Source organism: Pelodiscus sinensis, chromosome 15, assembly GCF_049634645.1.
Source record: "Pelodiscus sinensis isolate JC-2024 chromosome 15, ASM4963464v1, whole genome shotgun sequence".
Classification (NCBI taxonomy): domain Eukaryota; kingdom Metazoa; phylum Chordata; order Testudines; family Trionychidae; genus Pelodiscus; species Pelodiscus sinensis.
Window position 1 is genome coordinate 8,199,694 of NC_134725.1, and position 14,741 is coordinate 8,214,434.

A 14,741-nucleotide genomic window follows, 5' to 3' on the forward strand; every position below is an offset into this window, starting at 1 on the left:
GTGGACTTGTACTTCTGATGGCTAAGAGTGAGCGATTCTCACTACTGTCTTTTGTTGTTGTTGTTCCTTGTAGATCAGTCCCTCAGATGGAAAGATTCTGAACTTTGGACAAGTAAAAAACTGTGAAGTGGAGCAGGTAAAGGGTGTCACCTATTCACTGGAGTCCTTCCTGGGGCCATGCACCAGCATAGAAGACATGCAGTTCAGCCAAAGTAAGCTGCTTCTACCCTGTTTCTCTCTGTCATTTCATTGTTGGCAGGAATTGCCGGGGAAAGGTGAATCATAGCTATCTGTAAAGCCCTGCACATCTGAAGGAATCCACTTTATATCTGCGGCTATCTGCATATGTGAATATGAATGCGGGTATCTGTGGCTTATAACTATAGATATGAACAAATTTTGTATCTAGAAGCCTGAAAATTTGTGAATATCTGCTTTATATCCACAGTTGTCCATGGCTCGTTTTTCAGATACGGATGTGGGTACGGATTTTGTGTCTGCACATGGGTCTTGCTGTTAGCTCTCAAATCTTTGCCAGCAGCAGAACTTTGCTAGCTTCCTAACAGTCAGGGTGGTTAAACTCTGGAATAAGTTGCCTAGGGAGGTTGTGGAATCTCCCATCACTGGAGATATTTAAGAGCAAGTTGGACAGACACCTGTCAGGGAGGATCTGGACAGAGCTTGGTCCTGCCATGAGGGCAGAGGACTGGACTCGATGACCTCTCAAGGTCCCTTCCAGTTCTAGTGTTCTATGGTTCTATCAGCAACTCTGATTCATTCAAACTCGGATTGAGGAATAATGGGTGGGGTGTAATGTTCCATGTTGGATTCCTCTATCTCCACAATAGCTTCTCCCTCTCTTGTAATTTGAGCCTCTGATTCAGCCCTTTTTCCTAGATTTTCACTTCTCAGTTATATTGGCAGTGCAGTTATATTGGCTGGATTATGGGTAACTTCAAAGTCTGTGACCGTAATGTAGCTACTCCTGCGGGGAGGCTGAAACATACCCAGATGTTTGGCTAGCAGAGACTGACGCTGTGGGAAGTAGATTACAGTGAATGTTTGAAGCAGCACCACCATATAGAGGCTGATCTCTGCTGTCATGCCTAGAGAGGCTCCATGGAGCCTGCATGCTCTGTATCATTTCCCCCTCCGCTCCCCCATCCAAATATCAGCCTCCAGTTTACATGAACTCTTGGGAGTTAAAGAACCTTGTCAGTTCAGCTTGGCGTAAAATATATATTTTTGTAAAATCGAATTAACAAAATATGGCAGAAGCCTTCTCCTGCAGCATTTACAACCCAAACACTGACAGGTCTGATTCCACTCTAAGGATGTTAAATGTTGACTAATTGAATAATCGAATAGTTGATGCATTTTGCATCGACTATTTGATTAGTCGATAGGGCACCTCCACCTTTGAAGTGTAGCAACAGTCTGGCCCCAGGCTTCAAGTAGCGCTGCCACTTTCAAATACCCCCTCCTGTGCCACCACTTTCTGATAGAGCAGCAAGGTGCAGGGAAGCGACTAGTCAACTCATCCTTCACATCCCTTCCACTGTCCATGCTGAGGGTAGTGGAAAAGTGAACAGCATCAGTAGTGAGAAATAAATAATATTTCTGTAATTCTTCCTGTTCTTACTAATCAAAAGGTTGTTACTATCACAAGTAGGAAAATGACTGGTTTTTAGTGGCCGAATGTGTAGCCTCAGTGCATGCTCAAAATTGAAGACATTCAAGGAATTAATTCTAAAGCTGACTCATTTCCTTACCATGTACCATGAAAGGGAGTTGCATGGTCTCAACAAGTGTGTTCACTGAGGGCGATTATATTTGGAATTCTGTAGCTGATTCATGCATGGAATTTCTTTTGCCAGTTAATACCCCCAGGGCTGTATGCTCTGCTGTTAACACTGGTTTTCTAAGTATCATAGTACATTTCTCATTGTATCACATTATGTTCTCTCATGGAGTCTTTGGTTTGTTCTCTTTATCCCCTTTTCCTCTGCAGCCTCATCCTCCAACTCATTCCAGACCCAGCTAGTCACAAAGGAGGGGAACGAGCTCTATCACTGTGTCATCTACCTGGCCCCTGGAGATTATCACTGTTTCCACTCGCCCACTGACTGGAGAGTGTCGCACAGACGCCACTTCCCAGGTAGATTCTATTTCCATAAACAAGAAGGGGAAACCGCAGGTGTAAAATCAGGAGAATTCCTGAGAGACGCTTCAGTCCGAACACCTGAACTGTGATGTGCTAGAGAGCCAGAGAGCAGCCATTTGTCATAAAAAGCACATTGAGCTGAATTCAGTGCTAATGAATTTCAGGGCTTTGTAGCCTGCCAATTTAACTCAACTAATCAATGCTGAAGATGAGTAAGTTGGCCTCTCAAGAGACCTAATTATTTCAACTAAACGCAGAGGTAGGGAGAGCTAGATCTGTTTCCAGCAGACTTTACCGAAATGGTGTTTTAAGAATGCCAGCCAGCATCTTGAGTGGGAGCAAGGCTATTCCCCACCCACCACAGTAAACTGCCCTGCCATTGGTAAAGATGATGCCCCAGAAGGCCTGCACATCAGATTCAGAAGATGACACTAAGCACAGTCACTTGATTTGAATTGGGGTTATGGAGTTTTGCCCCCCTCCTTCGCAGTCATGCACCGTAGCCCAGCAGATGGAAATTCATTTTTTTAATTACCCAGGAACAGAGAGAGGAGTTGGACTTGGTTTCAGATGCTATGTGTGAGAGGGAGACAAGACCTGGCAAGAAAGTTGATCTGCCAAGCTTCAGCCTGAAGCTAAGCTTTGTGTCTGGGTAAACCCTTTAAGCCAGTGGTTTCTTAAGAAAGTGCTGCAGGAGATCCATTATAATAGAGCATCGTGCATAGGGGTACAGCCACTAGTAAAACACTTCAGAGCAGTGTGTGCACCCCTGTGTTGTGTGACTGGATGGAAGTCTTTATGGTTATCGGGATTCATTCTCTTTTAGAATGCTAGCTCCATTTATTAATCATTCATGTTCACATCCGGCCAGGTGTAGAGACTCAGATCTCAAGTGCTACAGCACCACTTCTTCACACATTGCAAAGGGCAGTTGAGAGTGATAGCTGGGGGTGGGGTTTTTCTTTTGTAGCTTTTGGTGAGCTAATCCAGTGAGCTCATTCCTTTGTGTCCTTAGACTGTATAGGTAGAGCTGTTGTGTGGAGTGCTCAGAAAGAGACTTGTTCTGTTTTGAGTTCATTAGATAGCTGGGTTCTTTCTTGGTGGTAGCAGTGTTTCAGGGCATGTAATGATGACGCTGTGAACTCTGAAAGATGGCATTAAGGTGAAATACTGTGGTCTGAACACACAGCAAAAATAAATTAGGTTTATGCATCATTTGTGGAGGGGTGTTTAAAGCCAGAAACTACAGCATATAATATTTTCCCTTCATTCAACATCTATTTCTAGGGGACATACCATGACCTTGGACATGCTGGATGATAGAGTAGGCCTATCAGCTAAAAAAGTGTAAATTTTATCTACTCTCCACCTTGTATATTTACAGTACAGCTGGAAACCTCAGCTAGCCTCATTCCTCTCAAAGCCCAGTTTCAGGCTGCAGTGTAGATATATCCTTAGCAACCGGTTTTTTGCCACTGCATGGTGCAATAGAAACTCTGTGCATCTTCTGATCTTGGTAATACTTAGCATTTGTCTTACTTCTTAGAAATGAGGTTTAATTTGGCCCTTCTTTGTTGGTCTCTAAATTATTATACCTTAAATCTATCAAAATACTGCTGCAAGAACAGAGAACATTTCATCTTGCTCTTCCTGTTTACGACAGGCTCCCTGATGTCTGTGAATCCCGGTGTTGCCCGCTGGATCAAGGAACTCTTCTGCCATAATGAGCGGGTTGTTCTTACTGGTGATTGGAAACATGGCTTTTTCTCCCTGACAGCAGTAGGAGCCACAAATGTAGGCTCCATCCGCATCTACTTTGACCGGGTGAGTATCACGTCACTAGTCTGCATCCTGCCTTTGACATCTCACTTTGTTAGTGAGTGCTCTATGACTCAGGGGTGGGCAATAATTTTCACAGGGGTCCACTTAATGAATTTTGGTAGGTAATCATGGGCGGGCTGGCTGGCAGGTGAGAGGCTGAGGACTGGCCTCCTTCCATAGTTGTCTGGGGCCAGAAGCTTTGAATTAAAAACACACTGTCTTCCAGCCCTGTCGCTACTGTGTTGCCTGGGATTGCTGCAGTGATTTAAAGGGCTTGTTGCTCTGCCCGGGTAGCATTGTGACCAGGAGAGCCAGGAGCCATTTTAATAAGATCTGGCTGCCTGAACTACCACCTGGAAATTAGGTGGCACGGGCAGCAGGCTACAACTAGAAAGCAGCCAGATGCAGTCCACAGGCTGGATCCAAGTGCTAGGCAGGCCACATCTTGCCCAGCTCTGATATAACTAATGTCAGAAACAAGGCATTGTTGGTTAATTATTTGATTTCCTCATAACTAATATAAAGCTAAAGTTAAAACTTGGAAGATTTCTACCAAGTATTACTCTATAAACACTATTTTTCATTAGCTTAATGTGATCCTGGGCCAACATGTAAAGGGGGAAGTGTATGCTGTGCAGATCTTGTCTTCCACTTTGTATTTAGCTCTATTGTATGTTACTAATGAAACTGTAGCCTAGGCATAGGAAGTTGTCAAATCTAGTAAAATAGATGGAGCATACTAAAATCCAAAATCACATTCCTTTCTCTCTTATGTGTAGGATTTGCACACTAACAGCCCCAGTTACTCCAAAGGCTCTTACAATGACTTCAGCTACATAACCAACAATAACAAGGAGGGCATCCCTATGAGGAAAGGAGAACATTTAGGAGAATTTAACCTGGGCTCAACCATTGTGTTAATCTTCGAGGCACCAAAGGACTTCAACTTTCACCTCAAACCTGGACAGAAAATCCGCTTTGGAGAGGCCCTGGGCTCCCTATAGAAGCCACAAGAGGATTTTATACCCCAAAGGCAACTCAAACAAGACAAATGTTTCACTAATGGAAAATATCACTCAGCAGGACCTGGGTGAGGAAAATATTAGGCAACATGGTTGTGTAAAACTGGGGTAGGAGTATTTGCCCTATATCACATACCCATGTTGACAGGAGTAAAATAATCAGATGATCCATATACATATCAGGTACATATGCCTTTAAGAATGTTGACCAGGGTGGTTTCTGTCCCACTCTGTGCCTAAAGTCTTTCACACTCTCCCAGTCAATGTGTTCCATTCATACAGAGCCTGTACGGTCCTACTGGGCCTGTCTGCACTCTGGAACTGCCCTGGGGAGGGGTGAAGGCAGAGAGATTAAGCTACCTTTAAAGGGACACTGATAGGTTGACATAGACCCAAGTTTTCAATTCTGTAAAACAAAGTTGCAGACCCCAGAAGTGTCTAATACAGACATGACATCAAAGTATGGGAAATAGGAAGTCACAGTGCCTAGTCTACTTTCATTGTTCAACCTAGGTGAAATGCATAATGTAAACTAATGGCACCAGTGATGATACAAGTACATCAGATTCAAATTCTGTTTAATATACTGGTAGCAGATATGGAAACTTAATTTTTAAATGCCTTTAACCTGTCATTGTCCCTTTTAACATTGGACTTTGCACTGGATTTTAAACCTGAAAACTGTGTCTACATTCCATGTGGTTGAACTTCTCATCTTTTTGAAAAAAGTGTATTTTTTTAGCTTGCAGCAGTCTGACTGCTGCATACTCTCCCTGATCCATAGTTTTACTTTTGCCATTCCAGGCCTTAAGGATTTTGTGTATACAAATGGCAATTATTACTCTTCTCAGTTATCCAGAAACTACTGAGGAATTAAGCTTGTGACAAAATAATAACAGGTAGTTAAGGGATTTGCTCCCTTCACATTGCAGGGGCGAAGTGTCCATCAATACAGTACTCCCCTTCACCACCACAGTGAGGCTGCAAAGTAGATTTCCCTTTCTGCTGTACATGTGCTGTTTGTTGTCATAACCTGCAGAGTTTGTCATTGAGTTTTTGGTGCGGAAATTTCTCTATGTACAAAATAATGTGAAATACATCCAGGCCTGTTTTTCAGTGCACAGAGTGAAATGCCATGGGCACTGACTGTGTATTAAAAACCATTCTGGTCCTTTGGGACAATCTAAGGTTGCTTCCTCAGTGCACTAACTTGCTTTCCTATCCTTTAGTTGACTTGCAAATATTTGTTTAACTTAAATGCCAAACTTCCATTTTTCTTTTGCACTCTTAGCTGGTGCCCTCTCTGAAGTTTCATCCTGCAGTAACTTCAGTCTGTGTAGATTCATACCAAGCAGGGTTAGAATGGACATAGTAACAACCCCCTTTGTCACCAAATGGAACATAACACTAAGAAGAGTTTTAAGCTTCACATTGCCAATAATGGGATTGACAGCAACTGGTGCCAAAAGTGTTGAACAACTCACGGCTGCAATGTACTGCTTGTTCTTACTGAATAAATTCTATTTTGCGCCAAAGAAGTCTCTTGCATGTAAGTTAATAGGAGACCCAGAGCTTAAAGGACCAGACTAGGTCCTTACATCTTCCTGAAAGATCTTACACACTTTCCCACCTTGAACCTTGTGCATAGATGCTCATCAGAGGCACTAGTGTTTCCTTTAAAGAGCTGCCTGCAGTTCCAAGGGGAAAACAAAATTTAGAATTAATTAGAAGTGAGACTGCATGCTATGCCTTTTAATCCTGTGTAAAGGATAATCTGCCTTGCCCAGGTGTGTTCGAGAAAACAGGAGTTTTTGAAAAGTGTGTGCAAATGGCTAATCCCTCTATGCTTGGCAATAGAAAAGAAAAGCTCAGTGTCTAGATCTTAACTATTTTGCCTACTCTAGGTCAATGTATGAGAGAACTAGTCTTTTGGCTCCCTGAATCAGCATTTCTTTGTTAAATGGTCTGCAGAAGCTTAAAATGGCTGTTTACTTCCTCCTCCCTCCCTCCCTCTACTTTGTCCTGCTCCTTAGTGGTTGGAGGTTCAGAGCTCATGGATTAGTACATCACACTGTTCTTGGTTCAGCTAGGCAAGAATCTTTAAGGCTTGGGAAGAGATCTCTATTTGCAGAGGGCTTAATGGGAAGCCATGCAGCTTAGGGAAGCATTGATCAGTGTGAAACTTATGAACATTAACTCTTCAACAGTCTTAGCAGCATTGATTAGCTCCTTAGTTGGCAGGGGAATTTAAGTATAAATAGAGCCTGTCACTCTATACAAGGAATGATGAGTGCATCTTTGCACAGCAGAGTATTATGATATTCACCATAGTTGTAACAAAGTGAGTCAGCAGCTCCAATATTATTTGAAAGAGAGGAGGAATGTCTCCCATATACATGCAGCAAAAGGAAATACATACATTTAACTGATTGAAGAGAACTAAGCCAAACCTCTGAGTCAAAGATTGTGTACATTAGGCCTATGTCCTCTGTAATCAAAACAGCCAGCCCATCATGCCATTAAGCAAGAACAATTGTTTAGAGGTTTTAGGCTTGTTACATATGCAGAGCCATGCGAATATCCTGCACACGGAGGATGTAGCACTGCAGACACTCTCTCTCTTCTAGCAGCACTTTTGTGAGTGTGTTGATCTGCACTTCCAACTGCAAGAGACAATGAAGAGGAATTGTTTGTGAAAACTGGAATTCTTCACTCCAGAAAGTGGGGCTGTAGGTGTTCTGACTGCTGAATGGCTTTTGCTCTACCCCACTTGAATAGCAGAGTCAAGTTACAGGACTGGGTTATTCCTCTTATGCAATTTGATTGTGAGAAAAATGTGACTAGTTTAACTTTGCTCATGGTACCCTGTGGCCGCTTCTTCTACTGTTTCTCACTAGTCCCTTTGCTCAGAACAGTTTCCATTCTTTTACCCACCCTGCTGTTACTCATCTCACAACTGCCTCCTAGTGTAGTCTGCCTTTGTTTCACAATCATCCAAGTTATTCAATCTGTACATGGCAGGGCCTTGTTCTCCATGGTACCATGTGTCATTTTTACTCAGCCTTATGGGACTGGCCTTCACCCTACTACTTGTCCACATACCTGATCCAGCTCCTCTTGAACATGCTGCACATCTTGCTCCACTTCCCCTGGGCCTACCGTACTCATTTCTAGCCATTTGTGCAGAATGCGTGCCTGCCGCTGGCATGACCTGAGGGAACATATCAAATGATTCCTGTTGTGAATAGGATCGCACCAAACAGGTGGAGCACAGAAGGCACATTATACATTTAACTCATTCACACCATGCCCAGGATGATCACTCCCCCTTAAGTCTTGTTCCACTCTGAAATGTGACTTAACGGGGGATTGTGGGGTTATAGATTTATTTCTAACTACCAATTCCACAAAATCAGGCTGGGATTTGAGAACCAAGCTGGGGTCTTTTCTCCTCATGAATTCAAAGTCTGAAGGCTACTCAGTTATAACAATTTCACTGCACTGACTTCAGATTATGCCCTTGGTGATATCATTATGGCCACATTTTCTTCAGTAGTTGCCACAGATAACAGGAAACAATGGTCAAGGATGCACAAAAACAACTCCCTCCAATCTGTATTGGCAGGGCAGATCTTAAACGAAAACCCCCACAACTCTTACTCTGTCAACAGTTGTGATTGAATAGGCCTAGGAGACAGATCTACTGAGTAGCTCAGAACTACACTTCCACACAGAAACAGAACACTGGATTAAGAGCATTGAATGAAGCCAGCTAAGAGGAACTTCATTACATACTTGAGCTCCTGCTTGCTGTCATGGTAATGCTGCATTTGCTGCCGTATGTGTTGGAGTTCTGCTTCCAACTGTTTCCTCAGCTTTGCTCCCTCCAGGGAATCACCTTGCCTGCTCTTACTTTCGTCTGAAACCAAACAAAGCACACACATGGATGCAGTTGAGGTTGTTTCCTGCTTCCTCCTCTCTGGAAACAGACTAGTTTGTAGGCAAAAACTACCACTGTGCCCTGCCTCTGGATCTTCTCACTGCTACCATGTGATGTGCTAACTGGGGCCTAACAGACTTTCTCCATTTGTGAGCCTAACTCTGAAACATTTATAAAATGATCCAATCATCTCTCAATAAATATTGATGGGAAAAGAGAAACAAAGCCCAGCTCAGCCTGTTACATAAAATGATTTATATGCTTCAGTAAAAGTGAGTTAGCCCAAGCAAGGAGGCATTCTGCAATAACTCAAGGGCTATGTTACTGTCATGTCTGATGTGCGTGACAAAGTCAAACAGACCAGTACCAGTGTGGGAAGTTAGGCCACTCTAGTGAGCAGAGTAACGAGAAGATGGACTAGTACATACATTACTCAGCATCTCAGGTCTTTAGGGGAAAAAAAAAGACTGGGGAGAATGGAGATGGGTGAACTGAAGGAAGCAAGCACATCATGGGCTTCACTGGCCCACTGTTGAGATGTCCTGACTAAAAAGAGTCAGAGGATGGAACACCGGTGGAGTCAGAGGGGAACACCACCACCTCCACTAGCTCTAGCTAAATCCCAAATACCCCTGGAGATGAAAAACCTTGGTTCCTGCTTTCACCCATTTTTTCGTGTATCATTTTTTTCACCAACTTATTTCTTGCTCCGTTTACTAAGGCTGCCCCTTGCGCAACAGTGCTGTGAGCCTGAGACCAAAGAACTAAAAAGATGCAGGTGCAACTTTGCTAGGTCGTGAAATGTATCAAGTGCTGGGCCTGTGTTTCTCCAGCAGCAAGGCTGCAAATACAAATCAGTACCAAAGCCAGAAGATGCATTTTCTCTATGCTGTTCTCTCTCTCCCTTTGTGTGTATGTGTCTGTTCTGTTTGAAAGGACACAAGATCAGATTTTAAAATTAACTGTAGCTCCAGCCCTTCTCTACTAGTTTTCATCATTCCCCCAAAAAGGACAAGTTATCGCCCTCTTTAATGCCATCTAAAAGAATCTTCAAAATGGGGATGGACAGAATCCTTAAAAAAAATTATTCAGCCAAAGAGAATAAGGGATATTGTTTAAACAAAAGACACAATATATTACATACATTTCAAACGCTTTAACTGTTCTGATTTTTTCTGTATCTTTCATAAAAGGATTTTCAATGGCATGTTTGGCCTGGTATTAGGCATGCTGGAGTCTCTGTATTTGAAACACTGATTAGATTAACTGTTCAGTGTTGTATAGTAAGAGAGTTGAGTAAATTCCTTTCATGCTCTGGACCTATTTATTTTATCACAGACTTGACATACCACCATTCTAGCATCTCTTCTCATGCTAGCTACAGAATGGTTCTTCACCTTTGCCTGGAACATGACCCACAAGAGGTTAACGGAGCCTAAGCCAAACTTCCCAGCACACAGTATCCTACGCGGCCTGTATTAGTATTACACATATTGGGGCAGGCTCAGTGCTGCCTGGGGGATGGCTACTGTAGTTTATTGCTGAGAACATACCTGCAGGTTTTGGCTTGCTCTCTTTTCCTGCTACATCTTTGGGTAGCAGATGTGCCTGCGAGTCTAGCTGCTTCCTCTCCTCCGCAGTGACCTGTTCAGGGTCTTGTAGAAAAGTTTCCAGGTGACCTTTCAGGGACTGACCTTCATTCTACAAAGGCAGGAGTACAATAAGGCAATACCAATTCAGCCATCACCACTCTGAAATAGGATTCAGGTGAGCAGGGCCACAGAGGGCTTTAAACCAGAACTCTATGTACATGGCCTAAAATATTTAGGCCAGGTCTACACTAGGAAGCAATATCAAACTAAGGTACGCAATAGTTGATGTACTTTCATCTGAGTTATAGCAGCCTCTCCAGTGCAGGGGGTCAATAGGAGAAACTCTCCTGTCAACGCCCTTTACTCTTAACGCTTGGGTGAGGTAGCAGGATTGAGGGGAGCATGTTTAATGGTTAATTTAGCCGGTTTTTACTAGAGACACAAAGTCGACCCCCTGGAGATCAATCCCTGCAGCACCTAATCTCCTGGTGAGCATAGACAAAGCGTGAGCCTTCCTTCCATTGACCTCTGCAGTCAACCTTGCTCCTTATCTGAGATTTCATGGAGTCAGCTTTCCCATCTCTTCTGGAGGGTAAACAACTCCTCCACTCCACCACTTAGTAAAGTAATCTAAATGCTGTTCAATTGTTTGCAGAATTCCATTCCCCCTCCCCATCCCTTTGTTTGCTAAAGTAATCTGCAGAGGAAGAAGCTGTGATTACATCTAGTGAGTCTCAACTAGATTTCATCTGGCTGCAGCTACCCTGAACCCTTTAATACAGCAGCACTCAGCTGCCAACAGCTAGTCACAACATCTTGCTGAGAGGATCAGGAGCAGGAAAGAGGAGCATTCTATTACAATCCCACATTCATGAATAAGCCAAAAAGCAAATTGCTGCTTCAGATTGTCACTGCAGTGATTGTGGCATGTGAAGGAGATAAACCTGATGTGCATTGAGAGCCTATTAATTAGTTCTATTAAAAGGCAAGACTTGGGGCTAGGAGACGCATAGGCCAGCTCAGGCAAGAAGGGGAAAGCCCTACATAAAAGTCAGACAGTAAGGCAGCATCAGCCAACTCCAGTTGCTTGGAATTCTAGGAGCATAAGCTTTCGTGGGCAAAGACCCACTTCGTCAGATGCATGCTCCTACACTTCAGTTAGTCTATAAGGTGCCACAGGACTCTTCGTCGCTTTTGCAGATTCAGACTAACACGGCTACCCCTCTGATACTTGGAATTCTAGTTAGTTCTGCATAAAACTCACCTTTTCGGATTCACCTCTCAAACGTGACATGAAGGACGAAGGAGGCAAGAGCACTGGCTTTGGACTTGTTTGAGCAGGATGGCACGTGACAGGCATCCAAGATGATACACCAGGCAGAGGGGTAGGCACAGGAAGGGGGCTTGAGGTGTAACTAGTGCTATCCAGCTGGGACAGCTGATTACACCTGCTTTGCTCTGTTTGATTTGAGGTGAGTAGAGCCTCAGCCTGGGCCCTATGTTTGCTCATGGATGTTTGCAGCAAAGGCACCTCCAGTCCCTCCAGTCTAGAAGGAAAGAGAAAGGTTTGTAACTTTCAGACAGCCCATAGTCACCTTTTAGTCAATCCAGAATAGACAGAAGGGCAACACAACAATTTTGACCATTCACACTAGTGGAGGTTATTCTACTGCAAAGATTCAGGCCCATAAGCCACCTGAAAAATACTGTTCATGTGGCTTAGCAACCTTGCTATCAATCTGACACAATCATCAGAAGCTATGAAGATTCTGCTAGGAAAAACATCAGTGCTAAGGGGTAATGGCAACCTGGTTAGGACCCTATATTAACTTCTTTATCAGGCAACAAACCTGGAACAACAAACACAATCATCAAAGATCAAAAAAGCATCCAACAGAGATGGTGTCTGGTATCTCCCATCCTGGAGAACTTCAACCTGAAGCTCTCCGCATTTTTTTTAAACAGAAAAGCATCCTGGGAGTGTATTTCTACCTCATTTTGGTCCCAACTGTGGGACCTGATCCAGGTTTAATCACCACGGAGAATGGCTCAAGAGCAAGCTGTACTACTTGCTATGAAAAGTGGAGTTCCAAGAGTGCTTGGAGAAGAGCCTACTAAATACTTTGAACAAAGCTTTCCTGCTTTCAACAAAGCTTTTGCTTCTCCAGCATGTGCAGCTTCAACCCATTCATTTCCGAGAGAAGTGACAGCATGTCTGCTGGCTCCTGGAACATCCTTAGCACCGTAAATCACCCTCAGAAGAGTGATTGCAAAAATGAATTCCTTGCTCTGCCCCTGTGGAAAGTAGGGGTCAGTTCTGGTGTGTTTCTTGACTAACAAACACTTCTTATTCCTCTTAGCTCCACAGAGCAAATTCAGTCCAGGCAAGGGGAGAAGGATTCTATTCTAGCTCAGACATCATTAACAACATTGTGGATGACGTTCTAATGGCAAGGCTAAAATTAAATTCCCAGGGCAAGTGAGGGCAGGGTTTTAGGAACCATGGCCCAGAAAATACCCAGTGTGACACTCAACTTCCAGGTTAAGGTGCAGAGTTGGGCAGTTAGTAAAAAAAATCACTTTTTGCTTGTAAACTGAACCCATACATTCTAGAAATAAATGAGACTCTACACGCAACTCCAAAGCCTTTAAACTAGTAGAATTTGCACCTCTTTTGCTGGTTTTTAGATGAATTACCTAAATTCAAACTTTCCCTCAAATGTATGTACTGGTGAAAATAAGCTCTTAACTCATAGTAGGGTAACTCTTCTGACTGCACCATTACTCTTTTCCATTTGATAAGAGATTTGAAGCTTTTAATGTCACTGTGCTGCCCATCATGTTGCACAGAAGAGACATCTATATAAAGCAAGACTGCAGCACAACGCAATACATCTCAGTTCACATTGACATGATACATTCAGTTGTGCTCCTGCCACACTAACAGGGTCACACTTGAGTGTTCTTACCCACTGAATGGTATTCCCAACAAGCCCTCTCTCTCCAGAGACTGCAATAGGAAGTCAGGTCTACGCGGCTGTAATCTTCCCTGACGGATGGTGTTTCTGAGAAAACAAGGGCAATTTGCTAAGATCACATCCTTGACTGAAGCAGCTTTCCAAAATCTCTCCTCCCCCACCATGCTCCTGTCCCTGCAAAATACATATGCATAATAAAATCACCAGCAATGCTGGGGTGAGGTTTATAGGAAATAAGCTTTCAGAAAGCACACAGTTCCCTTTTCCCATGAAGTAGGGGAGAAGATGGACTGATTTCAGCACAGCTTAGTGAGAAGCTCACTGTGGACAGAGGAGTTCTGTGGTGATAGTTCTATTCCTACAAATACTTTGCAGGCATTCCTGTTTGATTTCCCTCTCAGATGACCAGGACTCCAGTAATCCATGATAATGCAATGAGGAAGTTCTACTGGGAGGTTATTAAGATGGGCAGGGCTGAGATAGGATCGGGCTGCCAAGGAAGTGTGAGGTCATCAGCCCTTCCATTATTCATGGGCAGCTGCATGCATTATGCATCAGCTCTGTTATAAATCTCAGCATTAACAGACGTACCATGAGGCATCAGGAAAGAAAGGGAAACGGTGTGAAGATTCACAGCAGCCACCAGGTAGCTTAGGATTTAAGCAATGCATCTCAGAAATGCAACACAAGGATAGTGCAGAATGTGCTGAAATGTACACTCACAGCTCACTAAGCATTGAATGCCTGGCAGCAGAGAGGAACGGCAAATCATCAGTTTTCAAGGGCTGTGGCACAGAGCACAGAATTGCTGCCTTCGCTGCATCTCCTCCTGCCCCAGAGTTGGCATCAGGCATGGGAACTTTAAATGTCACTCTCTTCTTCAGAGAAGGTAGAAGGGAGAGAGGTTTGTCTAGGCTCCGACAGAGAGCCTTTTGTTTCCAAAGTAGGGCACAACGAGACACTGTCTGGTGAAGGCTGTAGGCTGCCTGCCAAGCACAAAGAACAGCAGATCATTTGATGGATGCGAGTAGGAGGAAACAGCACCATGGCACCCTGGAAGGAGGGCTCTCCAAGGCAGGCATGAGGCAGGGAAGTAGCTAGTTTAACAGGCTGGTCTCTGGCCACTGGGTCTCGCTTGTGTCTAAACTGATCTCATATTTGGGGTCAGGAAGGAATTCTCTCCCTCATCGCCCCTCCCCCATCAGATTGGTAGAGACCTCAAGT

At 43.7% G+C, this 14,741-nt stretch overlaps 2 protein-coding genes across 9 annotated transcripts in view; one reads left to right on the top strand and one right to left on the bottom strand.

Annotated features, from left to right (window-relative positions):
* PISD (phosphatidylserine decarboxylase) overlaps positions 1-6,545 on the top strand; it is a 45,555-nt gene extending 39,010 nt beyond the window's left edge. For all 3 annotated transcript variants that reach the window (XM_075898031.1, XM_075898032.1, XM_075898030.1), the window contains 4 exons: positions 74-212; positions 2,012-2,158; positions 3,828-3,988; positions 4,765-6,545. In XM_075898031.1, coding sequence (XP_075754146.1) covers positions 74-212; positions 2,012-2,158; positions 3,828-3,988; positions 4,765-4,989 — 672 coding nt within the window. In that variant the 3' untranslated portion in view covers positions 4,990-6,545. The remainder of the gene's footprint in view (positions 1-73; positions 213-2,011; positions 2,159-3,827; positions 3,989-4,764) is intronic.
* A 193-nt stretch (positions 6,546-6,738) lies between these two features.
* The window catches only part of SFI1 (SFI1 centrin binding protein), a 70,736-nt gene continuing 62,733 nt past the window's right edge, over positions 6,739-14,741 (bottom strand). For 5 of the 6 annotated variants that reach the window (XM_075898026.1, XM_075898028.1, XM_075898029.1 and 2 more), the window contains 7 exons: positions 14,241-14,503; positions 13,509-13,604; positions 11,804-12,086; positions 10,501-10,648; positions 8,803-8,926; positions 8,110-8,218; positions 6,739-7,670 (listed from right to left, as the gene is read on the bottom strand). In XM_075898026.1, coding sequence (XP_075754141.1) covers positions 7,563-7,670; positions 8,110-8,218; positions 8,803-8,926; positions 10,501-10,648; positions 11,804-12,086; positions 13,509-13,604; positions 14,241-14,503 — 1,131 coding nt within the window. In that variant the 3' untranslated portion in view covers positions 6,739-7,562. The remainder of the gene's footprint in view (positions 7,671-8,109; positions 8,219-8,802; positions 8,927-10,500; positions 10,649-11,803; positions 12,087-13,508; positions 13,605-14,240; positions 14,504-14,741) is intronic. The other variant, XR_012895936.1, reaches the window with a different exon arrangement.